The 17,379-nt window shown below is 37.1% G+C and overlaps 2 protein-coding genes across 4 annotated transcripts; one reads left to right on the top strand and one right to left on the bottom strand.

The window, feature by feature from the left end:
- Positions 1–300: 300 nt before the first annotated feature.
- On the bottom strand, positions 301–9,766 carry LOC127654697 (gamma-tubulin complex component 4). The gene is made up of 18 exons (XM_052141982.1): positions 9,580–9,766; positions 8,859–8,987; positions 7,292–7,414; positions 7,153–7,206; positions 6,984–7,040; positions 6,824–6,903; positions 6,487–6,688; positions 4,671–4,836; positions 4,453–4,577; positions 3,955–4,005; positions 3,771–3,876; positions 2,683–2,790; positions 2,441–2,588; positions 2,134–2,311; positions 1,103–1,237; positions 888–1,004; positions 659–798; positions 301–576 (listed from the first exon to the last, which is right to left on the bottom strand). The coding sequence occupies exons 1-18, from the start codon at positions 9,655–9,657 to the stop codon at positions 564–566; spliced, it is 2,010 nt and encodes a 669-aa protein (XP_051997942.1). The 5' UTR covers positions 9,658–9,766; the 3' UTR covers positions 301–563.
- Positions 9,767–9,774: 8 nt separating this feature from the next.
- On the top strand, positions 9,775–14,720 carry LOC127654703 (protein CDKN2AIP homolog A-like). Of its 3 annotated transcripts, XM_052142012.1 has the most exons (5): positions 9,775–9,895; positions 10,407–10,653; positions 10,764–10,885; positions 12,296–12,624; positions 13,907–14,720. In XM_052142012.1, the coding sequence occupies exons 2-5, from the start codon at positions 10,409–10,411 to the stop codon at positions 13,925–13,927; spliced, it is 717 nt and encodes a 238-aa protein (XP_051997972.1). In that variant the 5' UTR covers positions 9,775–9,895; positions 10,407–10,408; the 3' UTR covers positions 13,928–14,720. The 3 variants fall into 3 exon arrangements, with proteins under 3 accessions (XP_051997972.1, XP_051997962.1, XP_051997954.1); XM_052142002.1 differs by having other exon boundaries at positions 12,299–14,720; XM_052141994.1 differs by having other exon boundaries at positions 9,776–9,895; positions 12,296–14,720.
- Positions 14,721–17,379: the final 2,659 nt, after the last annotated feature.

Here is a 17,379-nt window from a genome sequence, read left to right as displayed (position 1 = left end):
AGTGGTGACAAGGTGATAAATTGTCATTAACAGATATTCCAGCTGTCAGGTTTGACCTGGCAGTTTCTTCTGAGGTACTGAAACATGTGGCCAAGGACATGCCTGTCGTCTCTCTGGAGTGGCTGATTCAGAGTCTGATCTGTGGAAAATGCCTCAGCTACGACAGTAATTCTGAATTCTGTCACAACCTGTCTACATAAACCATCCCCTCCGGTGTCTCTTGTCTTTTAACCGTCCTCTGTGTTTTAGTGCATGCATTTTACTGAATGTAGTTTAAAAAAAAGAATCAGGATTGTTTCACTTGTTTGTTTTATTTAACACCAGAGATTACAAACCACATGATATTTACAATTTGTACATATTCACATATGCTGAATATTTTTTAACTTAAAAAATGACATAGAACATTTTTGTGAGTATAGCAAAGACATGAACAATGACACAATGACACCTCATAAATTATTTAATCTATAGGTCAGCACAAATACTGCATTATACAACTGTTTTAATAGCTGAAATGGATACTTGTTCAAGGTTTGCATCTGGGATCTTCAAACTTTGCTTTATAGCCCAAAACTGCAGGACAACAAATAACCAAACATTAATTTCATTTTTGCATCAATCAGCTCACTAAACCACTGAATGACTCAAAACCTACCTTCCTAGTGTGCCTCCTGCCTGGGTATAGTATTTGTTGTAGTCTAGGCGTAACAGCAGCTGAGCCAGGTCAGAGTTTATCTGGTGGTTACGCACACTTGAAAGAATCTTGAAGAGCAGGAATGACTGGCGACTAAAACCCTGTACAGTAAAAATACAGCAACGACATGTAGTACTACAGTCTTACATTTAATAACAATTTCAAAATCGTCTCATACAATCAAAGCTACCTTAACAAGAATATCCAGCTGTGCAGCTCCTCTTTCATCCAGAGGCCCAAGGTTCTGACTGACCAGGGAACAGAAATTGTGACAGAGATCCAGAATCTCATTCAAACAGTGAAAAACCTGGAAGCAAAACAGTTAACAAGTTAATTTTCAATCACATATAAGAGTGCAACTGCAAAACTTGAATAAGACATGGATATTTTTTTCTGAACACTCACAGGCTTGAGCAGAATGAAAGACTGGGCAAGAAGATTACTGAGAAAATGGTCATGGGCCAGTCGGATGCTCTCAAAGTCTCGAGTGGAGTTGATTTGTTGTAAAAGCTGAGAAAACTGAGACTCCAAAACATCCACCTGATGACGAAATGGCAAAAACATTAACTAAAATATAAATTTTTGTAGAATCAGATGCAGCATCCTAATTTGCATACTCACTGTCCTGAACAGTATGCAAGATTAGAATTAATCTTCCAAATCAGAGTATGTTGTAAATAATAAGATGCTTGGATGGTATACAATAAAGGGTCATTTTCAAAGTATTTATCTGTGCATGCTTTTAAAAAGTGTTGAGGAATGTGAGGCAGAAGCTGCCATGCCAATGTATGAGCCTAAAAGTTAATAATTTAATTCAAGATAAGGAAATTAGCTACATATTAAAGGAACATGCAGGGTTCAAAACAAGTATGAGAAAATGAAAATTCTCTCATCATTTTACCTAACTTTCTTATGCAGAACAAAAACTAATATTTTAAGAAGAATATTTCAGCTCTGTAGGTCAATACAATGCAAAATAAACAGGGTCTAAAACTTTAAAATTCCAAAAAGCACAAAGGCAGCATAAAAGTAATTCTCAATTTTTACTATAAATCCTCTACAATCACTGCCATGTCGTTTATGGAGCTCCAAAGTTTTGGTCACCATTCACTTGCATTGTATGGACCTGCAGAGCTGAAATATTCTTCTAAAATCTTAATTTGTGTTCAGCAGAAGACAGAAAGTCATACACATCTGGGATGCCATGAGGGTGACTAAATGATGAGAGAATTTTCATTTTTGGTGGTTTAAAAGACAGAAATGCGAAGCTTATAATTTTATGAAAGCACTTTCCTCACAATTCTTCTGTTAAAACTTGTATATTATTGAAGCAGTAAAGTTGTGTTTGGCATCAAGGTGCACAAAGTACACACTTTTAGTGCATAGTAGAAGCATGGGAACTGGGCCACAACCTAAGAAACGAAGCAAGTTATTACCTGAAGATAATACTGAAAGTTGTCCACTAAGAAGGCCATATGATTGCGTAGTCTGCATTTAACTGCATCTGTCTGGTTTGATTTAAGATGCTTGCGCTGCATCTGCAAAGCCCAGCAGTGCTGCAGTTCTGACTGAACTCGACGCACACTCAGCAGGTAACGGAACACAACGTTATACCTACAATGAAGCAACGAGTCTTTAATAACGAGCAATTTATGCAGGCTGTTGTGTTGTTCATAGTGTTTAAATACATATACAGTATATTATGTACACTACTAATATGGCTAATATAGTGCAATTACATACTTTTCCAAAACAGCAGGGGTGAAAAGAATATGCAGTGGCCACTGAACCTTGTAAGCCAATCCCAGCGCAGCCCAACCAGTGGGTGGAGCCTCACGAGGTGAACTCTCCTGAGGAGGTGTGGTGCCCTCTCGATTCCCTGAAGCCTCGGCTTCAAAGCAAAGTTATCCAAGTATTGTGAAATGTATTTAATACATGGATGGGTATGGCGAGGGTCATAACAATATTTAGTGTGCAGACAATACCTTTGCTTTCTTTCCCTTGGTAGTCTACAGTGAGGTGCAGGAGGGGCAAAAGAATGTCATCATCAAGCAGCACTTTGTGAGCCGCTTGCTGAAATGCCACATTGACATCTGCAAAATATTTGACAATTTTAGGAGAATTTTGGAGAGGATTTGTTAACATTTCTTAATGCATTAGGTATAATAACCTAATATATAAAATATTTTAACAGCATTTATTAATCTTGGTTAATGTAAATTTATCATTTTAATTTGCTAGTGCTAGAATGTTAGTTCATAATGCATTAAATTATGGAAACATTAGTTATAATGTAAACCAAGAAAATGATTAGTGTATGCTGAAATGAACATTAATCAAGATTAATAAGTGCTGTAAAAGTATCGCTCCTTGTTAATTCATGTTAACTAACGTAGTTAACCCTTTATGCTCTGAACATTTCCTGTTTCAGTGGCATGCCCAAAATTAAATGCTAATAACTTTACAAAAACAAAACAACAACAACAACAAAGGTCAGTTGTTTTGTATCATTTTAAAGAAACAGTTTCCAATTTTTTTATTATATTGATTATATGTTATGAGACTCTCAGCCTTAGAAACTGATGAAAAAAATAAAAACTTTAGTCCGATCCTCTCTGCCCACATTTGGATGACATCCACTTTTGACTGCAGTGATCGGAATCATAATAAGATTGGTTTAGCGTTCCATAACTTTGGACAACGTACTACATAATTTCCGATTAGCATCTGATCCAGGAAACATATTTTTAGCAAAAGTGTGGATTATCTAATGATCTATGCATCCAATTACGTAGTATGTGGGCTCATTTTAATAGGAATTCCCTTCTCTAAGGTAGTGGTACACTTCTGATTTGTGTGAAAATTTCACAGCACTTGTTCAGCTTTGATCATAATGCCTTCATGCATCGTAAAGTACAGCTTCTAAGCTTTAAAATTATACCTACTGTATTTTGTGTTGGTCAAGACTGTAGTTATTCATATTTGTATAATTATTCTTCAATCCAAGGTTAAAGGGTTAACTAATGTTGATGAATACAACCTTATTGTAAAGTGTTACCAGTAAAATAAATACCATGTTCAGTAACTGCAGATGGTGGGGTTTTCAGCATATGCTGAGCTAGGTCGATGAAGGCCTGGTACAATTCACCACGCCCCAACAAGTAAAAGTCCTTTATGATCTACAACAAAAACAAAACAATAATTGTAAAACCAAAGACATGTGTACCACACAATAAATCAAATATATGCTCCTTTACCTTGAGCTGTCCCAAGAGATCAGATTCCTCTACCATCAAAGTCCATAAGTGCTATAAAATAAAAAAGCCACCAACACACAATTTTTCGGGACAGCTGATGATTCTTTGGTAGTGCTGTTAGTGTGATTGAATCTCACAAAGCCAAAATTATATTTTGTATAAATAAAGAAAATGCACATTATTATAGGACCATAAGTGTTTTGTATTGTAACATTACAATTAAAATATGATCCATTATCATTAACATGTCGGGACGTTATAATAATTTGCTTTTTTCTCAATTATTGTTTTGTTAATGAATAATGAACATTTCTCAATGCCAAAAATTCTAATGATCTTAAAAATAGATTGAATCTTTATGCAAAATATGTTTTCCCCCTCTTTTTGTGTTGGGCTAAAATGTGCAATCCAGACCTTTTTCCTGGCAATTCTTAACAGGCTTTGTAAGATTCACTCTTATATACTTAATAATTATATTTAATAAGTACTATGCCCAACCTCAGCAACTGTGCTCCGAATGCCATCAACCAGATTTTCAAAGTCTACCAGACTAAAGAGAGGCTGCTGTTTGAGCCTGTTGAGCTCTGCTGCAAACAAGTCCTCCTGATGCTTCAGTATGGATCCTGAGCAACCACATGAGGTCAGTGTTAGGACAGAAAACCCTCACAAACACGTCAAGATCTGAAAGAGCAGCTGCAAAACAGCCACCCACTCACCGGCTCGGGATGGGCTCTGGTTGTGATTTTCAAACATTTGTACTGACTCCCCAACAAAGAGGATTTTCTCAGCTACTCGAACAGGGATGTATGAGGGAAGCATTTCCACACGCAAGGAGAACTGCTGCAGGGATGGTGCGAGCATGTTCTCTTCCTCTATCAATCTCTACAAAGAGAAACAGTATTGAACAGAAGAGAATTAAATCCCATTAATATTCAATATACGCATACACACTGTACAGTATATATGGATGTATGGAATATGAAAGACTAGCACACACATTATATACATTTAGAGTCTTTGAAATCACCCCAGATAGGTCCACAAGAAGTCCACTTGTGAAAATGCTTTTATCAAAATAATCTGAATGAAAATGTAACATGCATTGCTTTAATGACAACATGCATGCAAGCTGGCACTGACTCCTCAATTTTGTGCAAAACCAAATGATCCATGTTATCCCAGCATAATTTGGGAATGTTCCAAATGTTCCACTCTTTGGTGCTTCAATAAAAACAAGGAAATCTGACCATTCAATAAAAACAAGGAAATCTGACCATTTGTGCAAAGGAGTTACAATGGTCAATGTCAAAAATGTGCTTATTTGATTAGCAATCTAAAATAGTGCAGAATCTTAAACATTTTCAGAATTCTAAAACTTTCTATTTCCAGGTAAAAATTTGATTTAGAATCCGAGATTTCCAATGTGGACTAAGGGCCGTATTTTAAGAGTGCTAGCGCTAAGTGCCACGTTATGCCATACGTCATAAGCGCAAAGCCAATGAGCATGGACATGAAGTTTTGGTATTTTCGTGCATTTTGACGAAATCGCACACATGGCGCTTATTGTGACTTAAAGGTGCTGTAAGCGATTTCAGCTGTTCTACTTCCACAAGACTGAGCCGTTGGAATAGCTACGCCCTTCCTTTCTAAAACCCAGAACTCCAAAGATACCAAAATGAGCTTTATTGAGAGCAGACACGTTTGTTAAAAACAACAGTAGTAAAATTGCGCCCTCAACTTACAACCGTTATGAAAAACATTGCATTATAATGCATCTCAATAATTCACTGCAACTACAATATTATGAGAACGTGCAAAATGACTAGAGCTGTCAAAGTGACCGGTGAAATATCTCAGGACACTTATTGCATTAATATCTTTCAGGGAGTAGGAAAAACTTTTGCATACCTTTCCATGGAAAAAAATAGCTTAAAGCACCTTTAAAAATCACTCTACAACAACAGGTGGAAAAATACCAATACAAATGAGATCATAAATACAATTGTAAATATAAACAGAATACTAATTGAAAAATAAAGACCTATGACCTAAAGATAAGTTAATACAAATCTCATAAATATTTGTTTCATAAAAAGGCTATTGCTTGGTACATACTGTAATTTGAGTTAGAGACCTGCACTACCATGGACTATCGCAGGACCCGTGGGAACCGGTGAAACAGAGTTCAGCTCGAGACAAAAATTATTTGCGGGACTCCCACAAAATAGAAATATCTAATAATAAAATAAAACTTACTCAAAATTATATTGTTTTTATGGTACAGAATGTTATTTGTGTTATTCATCTACATTTACTATTTACAGGTGCAGAGTTTGTGGCTCATTCATACAAATTCTTCCACATAGAGCTAATAGAATTAGCGCTCTCACGAAAATTGGATAAGACTTAGTGCAAGATCATAGCGCAAGGCGCACTTTGCTTGCTTTCAAAATAGAGCCCTAAGACTTTTTAACTTCACTGTATGAACCAGCCTGAATCTCACAAGTGATTTTTAAGTCCTTTGTTACTCACCAAATCCTGCAGCTCACGAAGCTGTTTTCCGCTCAGCCCTCCGATACCCAGGTCCTCCTCCTCTTCCTCCTGTGCAGCTGTGGCTCCGCCTGCACTGGGGCCCTGCTTGACAAAAAACTCCTCACTCTGATCCAGTAGCAACCCGTGCAGCATCCACGCAGCTAGTTGCTTATACATCACGCCATGGCACACTGCAAGAATCCTGTGCAAAACAAAACACCACCATTATAGAAGTAAAAATAGAATTGTGTGTCTCGTATTATGCCATGTGAACTGAATGATCATATTACGATTGGCTTTTTCTTTCTTTTCTTTTTTTTTTAAGATGGGAGCTCACTTTTCTAAGGCCATCCTAACAGGAGGCAGTCCTCCACAGCTGTGCTTGTAAACAGTCTCTAGAATCTGGCAGCCATGAATCTGTTGAATGGATGAGAAAGAAGACACGGTTTCCATTCACTGTTTACTAACCTCAAATTAGTTGCACCTAAACTACCAACCTTCTGAGATTTGATGGTCTCCACAACAACCATTACGGATGGGAAGAGAAGCTGAAACTAGGAATAAAAAAATGACACATTAGAACAATACATTATAAATAAATAAATTCAGCATAATTAAGTTTCAGTTGTTTAGGGGGTGCAGTTAAAAAATTCAGATTTTCATTACCTGCTCAAGCATGTAGTTTACATGAGAAATGGAGAGGTGTGGATCACCAAGAAACTGTTGGGAAATTTTAAAAGCTTCAATTTTATTTGCAAATAAGGCCATAAAATGTATTAGTACTCTAAAACTCCTAATGTTAAACCTCTTTTTCAAGGTCCAGTAAAGCTTGTCGATATGGCTGCAGCATAGAGTTCAGCCCAGTGCAGAATGCCCGCAGGTAAATGCCATGAAGCCCAGACTGACTCGGCTGGCTGGAGTAGTGTTCCTGAAAGACACAGCAAACCATAGAAACATGAGAAGATAATATGAGAAGAAACACTTCAGCCCTCGTCTGACCATGTTATTAAGATGGCTTGATAAATCCAACACACTGTTATTCTAAGTTTGTTATTACTTTAAACTCTGGTGCATTTTAGGCCATTCACACATGCTGTGGACTACTTGCAAAATAAATTCTTCCAATTTTTTAGAACACTTATTTCTTATTTTTAGAAATAAGATTTACAATCTTATGATGAACAGAAAGTTAAAAAAAATGTATGGTGTTTTTTTTAATAAAATATCTTCCGCCACAAAATGCTGATCTGAAATGTTGGTGACGCTCTATCGTATTTTAGCCCTCACAGATGTGTTTGTCCATAGACATTCAGTCTAATTTTCAGTTCATGCACCACCCCCAAGGTTTCATCTAATATCTCGGCCTCTGAGGTGACTAAAATCTCAAGCTAGGTGTCATTTGAGAGCTGGGATCATCCCTTTTACGATAAACATTTTATCACCAACTTTTGATAACATATGTTTCCGATGATTTGTTTAGCATGCTTTTCCTGCTGGACCACATATTTTGTTCTGGACATTTAGGATATAACATTGGATTATTCACCCAAGCAAGCTCACAGGCAAGTACAAAATGGCTTGTTTTGTAGACAACTGCCTGAGGTAAGCTTTATAGATATACATGTTTTAGTTTCTTGGGGCTTACAGCTTACAGCAGAAGACTTTTATATTCATATTAAACTTTCTACAACATGACCTCTAGGTGGTGCTTATTTGCGACATGAATATTTTCAGGCCTTAATTTAGTTATTTTATGTAACATAAATGCAAAAGTGATGGTGTTCTATGGAAAGTTCAGATTCTAAGCATTTATATGACACCACATGAACTTTAACGTTTTAAGTGTAAACTTATTTTGCAATATGGCGCCCCCCTATGGACACACTTATTAACAAAATTTCAAACAAGTTACATATACCAAACTTGGTACAGACCTTCAGTCTATTTTGGTATGTTGTGCCATGTCTTTTCTAAATGATTGAACTAAATGATTTTTTTCGCTCAGCGGGCAATCAAAATATTTTAAAATTCCATAGACTTACACTGACGGAACGGCCCAACAGAATGCTTGTTAATTCAAACGCCAACAGTCAAAAAATTCAAATGTACCATATCCACAAAAGGCCTTTAATCTGCTTTAATTTGCTCTCTCTCTCTCTCTCTCTCCTCTCTATCTATCTATCCATCCATCCATCTATCTATTTGACAATCTATGTGTCTGACTAGCTAGCTAGCAGGCTGATTATCTTACTGTAATATCTGCATAACCATCAAAGGCTTTGTCAAGCTAACATCAAAGTTTGTCTTTACAAACGTTACCTACATGTATCTAGTTTGCAAAATACTTTACATGCAGAATAAGAACAAATTACCTGTTGGTGGACATGACCTGTGTGTTGCTCTATGAATTCTGTGAAGCGCACATAGTCAGTGCCCATTTTGCAGAGTCGATTGAGGACACTGGTTTCACTGGGGTGGAGAAACGGCAGGTCCTGGGACACCTGTGATGGGCAACACTGCTTAAAACTAATCTCATTATGCTAGCATACCATTAATAAAAATAAAAAAAAACAGGTATTTCCATGTTGTTTGGGCATGTGCCATAATTATATACCATAGAATTCTTGAAATACAATGTATATACCTTGCTATATGAATATGCAAATTATTCACCATGGTATTTATATCAAAGTACCATGGTATTACCATGTTATTAGGCATGCACCATGGTAATACCTTAGTTTTTATGGATTTGTACTCTGGTTTTCCCATATTATTATTATGTGAAGTGCCTTGAAGTGGCATGTAAATACCATGAATATGATAATCATTCATTACCATGATATTACCATCTGATACCATCAGTGTACCATGGTATTGTCACGTACGGTGACTTTTAATGAGGGGCAATATCATAATCATAAATTGACTTACAAAAATAAATGTAGTGATTAATAAAATAAAAACACTAGCACGTTGGGTTAAAATGGGTCTTTCTATTTCCTTATTTTCGCGTTGCAGTTTAACAAGGTTGTAATAATCAGAATTACATGCATCACAATCAGAAATGCCTATTATCCTGCATACAAATACCTGCAATCCATTCCGTTTATTCCAAGTGAATATTGTTCCAGGATATCCGCTCAACGCCAGCAGCAGCTCATGAATCATTATGCTGCAACTGTTAGTAAGATAGTGTATCCAAATGATTAAAATGATAACAGAAATATAATAACTTCACATCACTCGCGTCACTGCTATTTTCACACCGCCAAAACTCCCGTCTCGTGTTGATGACGTAACTACAAGCGCGTCAAGCGAAGCACACTGGCAGTTCTACCACAACATTGCAAATATAATTTTACTGTCTACATCTGATGAGGAGTCAACGAAGGGGATACCTTTAGCGGTAAACATTGCACATGTTCTCCCAATTACATGTTGCAAACCTTCTTGTTTTGTACTTTGGTGTTTCAGTTAGCAACAGATATTTGGCAAATAAAATTGAAGTTTTTATTAGAGTAATCATGACTCGTGTAAATCCCTATCATATATACAGAGATATAAAACCAAACATACTGAATTGCTTTAGTAATTATAACGTGATAACTAGCTCAAACAAACTATAATAAGCGTTGCACTCTCGTATGCGGAAGCCACGAACCGCAAGGTAAAAAACACTGACCACACTGAGGTAAATATTAAACTATCCATATCCAGTCTGCTATGATAGATATATTGCCGACCAATGATGTACTGTTTGTTTTTCTGTCGCTGGGTTACAAGGCTAGATTTACAGCACTTACTGCCTGACAGCTTAACAGTGCCTTTACATACAATTTGTCTGTGCACACACTCTTACCACACCATACGAACTGAGAGGTTTCACTTAATGCTTTGATTATTCTGTGTGGTTTCAGTGATGGCGCAAGGGAGAGGAGAAGACATTGTCTCAGAGTTCCTCGATCAGAATCCACAACTGGTGAACTGGGTGGAATCATTAAGAGGACACTGTGAGACAAATAAACAGTGGGAAGCCAGAAGAGAGTTTATCCTGCGCAATATGGAAACCTTTCCTACTATCCAACCTGGGTCCCCAAGTCCTAGTTTGGACAGACTTCTGTCTCTGTCCATGGTTTGGGCCAACCACGTGTTTCTGGGCTGTCGGTAATTGTCATTTCTTAACGAACTTTGTTAAAAGGCTGGATGTTTTCTTTTTTTATTTAATAAATGGAGCATTTGCTAAAACCTCAGTTGTAACTGTGTTATTAATGCAGATACCCACAACCTGTAATGGACAAGGTAAATGAAATGGCAGAAGGAATCACTGTGAAAGAGGCCCCTGAGAGAAAGACTAGAGATGAAATCATGGGGAAAACAAAAAGACCTGCCGTCTCAGGTAAAATGTATTATCTTTGACATATTTTTTTACCTGACAGAGTTCAGGTAATAAAGATTAGATTATAAAACAGATAGTAACGGCCCTGAATGTGGACTGGTCAATAGAGCGTTCCAGCCTTAGTGAGAAATTAGCTATAACTTCAATAGGAATTATGGCACTTTATAATATTATAATCATAATTCATTGAATTTATAATTATTATTTGCTTTATAAAATGTGTTTTTATACATTTGGGTACTATTTTGTAGTAACTGTTTTATAAAAGCAAAAATCACAGTTAGTGAGGCACTTAATTTCAAAAGTATAGTCACAAGACATAAACATGCTTTTAATGTGATAAAATCGCTTACTAACCCTTTCTTTGTAAAGTTATATCTAATTTTACATCTGCGTTGCTGTAACAACATAAACCCTGAAACAACCATAAAAACGATCAGTAAATCTAATCCAAAGATTAATTCTAATCTTTTGCAAATGTCTCCTCACAGTCTGCTAGCTGTCCGTTCTATGGTTGGGCTGAATTTTTTTTTAGTATTTGTACACAGCCCTGGCTCTGTAAATGGGATAAAAACAATCAGACCGATTCACAAAACACTACTCCAGCCAATCAGCAACAAGGGGTGGTTCTTGCGCATGCACAAGATGGGAGTGGGGGCAGAGCAAGAGGGAAATTAATTAGCAGAGCGACGGCAAATCTGGGTGATGCAAACTTTCTAAACTCCAAGGAGGACAAATGGCAGAGAAACAGACAAAGAGAAGAAGGTTAGACGAATATAAACTAAAAAAGAAAGATTATGATAAGTTGAGGCTTTTCAGCATTCGAGAGATCTCCAAGAGGTAAATGGCTTGAAGACGGATGCAGAAGTTGCTATTTTTTTCTTCTCGATAGGCAGGTAACATAAATATTGCTATGTTTCACAGAACCTATATATGCTGTTGTTGTGATGTTAAATTTAGTAGCAGGACAGTTGTGAGTGTCTGGAGCTGGTGTGCATAAAACTGTCACACATGCATGAATTGGGGGTGCATCCAAAGGAGCACTGAAGGGAGGGGTGTGTTTGTTTTGGCAGTTGAGTATGAATTACATAATAATTAATGTAAGTGCTTTTATAAAATTATAAGCTTCGCATTTCTGCCAAACCCTCCAGAAATTGGCCCAATTCACTTCCATTGTAAGTGTCTCAGTGTAACCTTGATATTTGCTTCTTTTTTTCTTCTTTCTTAGAAAGAGATTTCTTCTTTTTTTTTTTTAGAAAGAGACTAAATAATATTCTTTGGTAATCAACTTTATGCCACAAATCCTGTCGATTGAGCTTAACTTGTATTGAACTCGGAATATTCCTTCAATTACATCACAGAATGATTTGCATCACTGATTTACTCTGAGCTTTTCCATTTATTTTGCAGCAGTGGGTGCTGACTACCTGGTAAAGAAAACTAAACCCAATGATACGGACCTTAAAGATCCTGTGAAGAGTGTTGGGCATCCAGCTGCCAGTACTCTGAAATCAGGCCCTTCACCAGGGGCTCCCGCAGAGCACCAACCCTTTTTCAACCGACTCTACAAGGCTGTTGCTTGGAAGCTTGTGTCTGTGGGTGGCTATGGCCCCAACCTGGAACATTTTGAGATCTTCCGCAGTTGTGTGGAGTCATGCAAGGCCAGCCTTAGCTGTGTGTTCGTTCCACTCAAAGACATTCCTGACCTGCCCTCGGGACGTACCCAGAGAGAAGGCCAGGTATGTGAACTGCGTTGCCACACCGTTTACATGGGCACTGGTTACGGACGTGATGAGTGTGCCGCCAGGGCAATGGCCTCCAAGGAAGCACTCAAAGTATTTCAAGGGCAGAAAGTGACAGTGAAAGTTTGCCGCCGCAGGTTCAGAGGACGAGATGTCGAAGATTTGGTTCTGCTGGATGAACAGCCCAGGAGTCAAGTCTTTCCTCCAGCTCTCAGCTACCCCTTTCAAGGAGACCAGTAGAGCTCCATTCTGCTGGAGTGGTACCAGGGTTACCGTTAAATATAAAGTGGTTGATTCAGTTGACCTCCGTGGATATTCTTGCTGCATTTTCCGTTGTTATCTTTGTCTAAGGTCATTCAGAATGGCACTATGAAGAAGTACGTAGTTGGTTTATTCAGTGGTTTATAAAGGGAATTAAACATTTGACAGCCAGTTTCTGTTCCAAAATATAAGAGGGTCACCTTGTTTATTTGTAGCCTTGGTGATGGTTTGTAGTTATTAAGTTTAGATGGAGATCCTCAGGGGTTAAACAACCATAACTCAAGTTAAATCTGACCTTTAAAATGTTTGACTTAGATGTTCTAAGTGGTTTGAAAAAGCTGTTGTTTCAATTAGTAAAATATCGCTTGAGTAAGATTTGCTTTATTTATTGCTACAGCATTACATTGAGAATATGCAGTTTGCAGATGACAACCTGTTGAAAATGGAATATGTGAGTTTCAGTTCAAAAGGATGTTATTCACAAGAGTAAATCTGGAATTTATTAATGAAGGTTAGCAAAATGTTGATCTGTTATAACTGCTACAAGTTTATATACACCTTAGTCAAATACATTTAAACTCAGTTTTTCACAAGTCCTGACATTTAATCGTAGAAAACGTTCCCTGTCTTAGGTCAGTTAGGAACACTGCTTTATTTTAAGAATGTAAAATGTCAGAATAATAGTAGAGAGAAGGATTTATTTCAGCTTTTATTTCTATCATCACATTCCCAGTGGGTCAGAAGTTTACATACACTGTGTCAGTATTTGGTAGCATTGCCTTTACATTTTTAACTTGGGTCAAACTTTTTGGGAAGTCTTCCACAAGCTTCTCACAATAAGTTGCTGGAATTTTGACCGAATCCTCCAGACAGAACTGGTGTAACTGGTGTTTATATTTGCATACTATTGTTTGTATAGAGGACTGTGGTACCTTAAGGCATTTGGAAATTGTTGCCAAGGATGAACCAGTCTTGTGGATGTCCACAATTAAATTGTTTTTTTTTTTCCTCCCCCGAGGTCTTGGCTGATTTCTTTTGATTTTCCCATGATGTCAAGCAAAGAGGCACTGAAGGTTTGAAGGTAGGCCTTAAAATTCATCTACAGGTACACCTCCAATTGATCATAATCTAATTGGCTAATTGTCTGAAGACTTGACGTAATTTTCTGGAATTTTTCAAGCTGCTTAAAGGCACAGTTAACTTAGTGTATGTAAACTTCTGATCAACTGGAATTGTGATATAGGCAATTAAAAGTGACACAGTCTGTCTGTAAACAATTGTTGGAAACATTACTCGTGTCATGCATAAAGTAGATAACAACTTGCCAAAACTACCGTTTGCTAATATGAAATCTGTTGAGTGGTTAAAAATGAGTTTTAATGACTTCAACCTAAGTGTATGTAAACGTCTGATTTCAACTGTATAATCAATTTAGTTAACTTTAACATTTGACATAGATTTTATTCATTACATATATACCTTTTTGTCAACATATATTGAAATTAAAGTTGGCACTGTGTTAGCTTGAGATCTAAATTTTATGTATCATTCACAGTTGTGGGTAACCTTGTTGTGGACTTTTGGGCAGATTTGGTGAATGTTCAAAATAAATAAAGTAAAATTGCCATCTGTTTAAAAATTATGTTAAATATGGGTGCAGAAGTATGAAAACCAATGTTTGGTTTACTGTAGTCTAAACTTCACTAGCATGTTACTTCTCAGTACAGTTTCTATCATACTAGATACTCTGATTTCATATAAAGATGTAACAATTTGTGCTATTTTGTGATATGACATTTTTAATGTAGTGGCTTTTTGAAAATAAAAATGTCTAATGCATATTTCTGTCAATATCTAATTATATGTTAGTTCCAGAGCCTACTTATAGAGGGCATAACATTTTTGTATGTAATCTGTCTATTGGTGTAAACACTAAATGGGTCAAATTGGCAGCAATAACCTCAACCAAGCATTCCCAGGAGCTGCGGATTGGACCTGTGCAACATTCTTAAGGAATTTTGTACCATTCTTTCTTACAGAACTGCTTCATCTCAGCCATATTCTTAGGATGTGTGGTGTGAACGGCTCTCTTGAGGTCATTGTCCTACAGCATCTCTAATGGGTTAAGGTCTGGGCTCTGACTGGGTCACTTCAAAAGATGGATTCTCTATTTTAAATCATCCTGTAGTGGGTTTATTTAAATATTTATGGTCATTGTCCTGCTGCATCACCCAACTTCTACTGAGCTTCAACTGGCACACAGCAACCCTGACATTATCTTGTAGGATATCTTGATAAACTTGGGAATTCATTTTTCCCTCAATGATGGAAAGCAGTCCAGGCCACGAAGCAGCAAAGCTGCCCCAAATTATGATGCTCCCTCCAACGTACTTCACTGTTGTGATGGTGTTTTTATGTTGGTATGCGGTGCCTTTTTACACCATACATAGTGCTGCTTGTTCTTCCCGAACAATTCAACCTTAGTTTCATCCGTCCACTAAAAAGTTTTCCAGTAGCATTGTGGAGTGTCAAGGTGGTGTTTGGAAAACTTCAGGCATGCAGCAATATTTTTGTTGGAAAGCAGCGTGTAACAGATCTTTTGCACTCTTAGTAGGAAGCAGAGGACAGGGGACTTCAAACTCAAACGGTAGGTTTATTTGTACTCTCAGACAAGCAAGCGGGTGTGTGTGCGGGGCTCTCTCTCTCATGAGAGTGTGGTCCCTCTTTTATTGCTCTCCCCAGTGCTTACTGCAATCAGAAACAGGAGTTAGATATTATTGCGCTCAGGTGTGTACCCTTACCGCTTTCCCTCTCTCCGGACGAATGCTTGACCACGCCCCTGCCACTACACAGCGGCTTCCTTCGTGGTGTCCTAGCAAGGGTTCTTTTATACAACATTGAGCATTCTGCACTGTGCTTTTTGAGTTATTTTGGCTGGACGGCCACTTCTAGTGAGAGAAGCCACAGTATTTAATCATCTCCATATATTGACAATTTGTCTAACTGTGTTAAGATGAATATCTAGGCACTTCGAGATAACTTTCTAAACCATTCCAGCTTTATGCAAAGCAACAATTGTTTGTAAGTCTTCTGAGATGTCATTTTTGCAAGGTGTAGTCTACGTCAGCAGATACTTCTTGTAAATAGTATACTCAAAATATCTGAGTGCTTTTTATAAGTCAGAGTAGCTCTTACCCACACCCCCGATCTTGTTTCATTAACTGGATGCCAGGTTTGCCAACTGCTGACTCTAACATTTGTTGACGTCATTAGCCTAGGGGTTCACATACTTTTTCCAATCTACAATGAATGTTTGAATGATGCCTTCAGTATGTACAAGAACAATACAATAATTTGTGTTATTAGTTAAAACAGATTGTTTTTGTTCTTTATTGTAACTTACGTGAGGATCAAAACAGATTTTAAGACAAATTTATACACAAATCAGGTAATTACAAAGGGTTCACATAACTTTTTGTGTTTATAAAGTCAATGAGGTGTTTTTTAATCTCTTGCGAATACAATGATCAGCTCTAATTCATTTAATTTAAGCAAATGTCAGTTTTATTACACATCACATACAGCTCACATTTACACTACACGTTTTCTTTCTCCCCAGGACCTGGAATTCCGTTAGCATTTGACAACTGATTGAATAACTTTTGAATAATTAAAAATAGTTATGATATCCCAATATTAAATGGCTCAAAGGGACACAGAAGTTTGATTGGTGTTATTGATAAAACACTTTAAAATTAGGCCACATCATATGCATCTATTCCTGTATGCAGAGATGTGTTGAGCTATTTCTTACGTATTTGGAATTATGCGTCAGGCATTATAATGTGCGTGTGTGGAAGTTAACTATAGAACTGCTTAAAAAATATTTATAGGCTATGCCTAAACATTGTTGCAACCTTATTTTATGAATCAAAAATACCCTACATCTTTATGCAGTTTGTAAATCATACTCCTAGTTGTGGTGGTACAAACATAGTAAAGATTTAAATGCATCCACAGTGTAAACAAGACACTGCAGAGCTCGTCCCTGCTCTCCCGATAGCAATCTATAAAATATTAACAAACATAAATGAACCTAACAATGAGTGAAAGTACTCATTTGGGTGCAGATTTTGAGTGACAGCACAAGGAATTTGGGTGTGATTTGCTGCTTGGCTGCATGCTCCTCTCAGGCAGAGCTAATCATGGGACAGTCTGTACTACTGTTCTTTTTCACATCCTCTCTGAGTCACGGGCAAATCTAAATACAGAAATGTCACACATTTTGTATCCTTTTTATAACTAAGCAGTTGAAAGCATATATACAGATTGATTAAGTGTAAGACAATCAAAAGAAAGAGAATGAAAAGGAATTGTTCAAATCCGTGATGTCAGATAAAAGAACATTCCTTTAAGATGGTGTACATGGGGATAAAATTATAAGCATAGTGACGTGATCAATCAAATCCCAAAATATAAGTTGCCCTTTGA

This window comes from Xyrauchen texanus, chromosome 2 (assembly GCF_025860055.1).
Source record: "Xyrauchen texanus isolate HMW12.3.18 chromosome 2, RBS_HiC_50CHRs, whole genome shotgun sequence".
NCBI lineage: Eukaryota > Metazoa > Chordata > Actinopteri > Cypriniformes > Catostomidae > Xyrauchen > Xyrauchen texanus.
This window is presented reverse-complemented; position numbering and strand designations above follow the sequence as displayed.

Coding starts and splice junctions, on each gene's coding strand:
- LOC127654703 (XM_052141994.1), top strand. CDS start 10,409: ATGGCGCAAGGGAGAGGAGAAGACATTGTCTCAGAGTTCCTCGATCAG. Junction 10,654..10,763: donor CACGTGTTTCTGGGCTGTCG/GTAATTGTCATT, acceptor TTATTAATGCAG/ATACCCACAACCTGTAATGG. Junction 10,886..12,295: donor AAAAAGACCTGCCGTCTCAG/GTAAAATGTATT, acceptor TTTATTTTGCAG/CAGTGGGTGCTGACTACCTG.
- LOC127654697 (XM_052141982.1), bottom strand. CDS start 9,657: ATGATTCATGAGCTGCTGCTGGCGTTGAGCGGATATCCTGGAACAATA. Junction 8,988..9,579: donor ATAAACGGAATGGATTGCAG/GTATTTGTATGC, acceptor TGCCCATCACAG/GTGTCCCAGGACCTGCCGTT. Junction 7,207..7,291: donor TACTGGACCTTGAAAAAGAG/GTTTAACATTAG, acceptor ATTTCCCAACAG/TTTCTTGGTGATCCACACCT.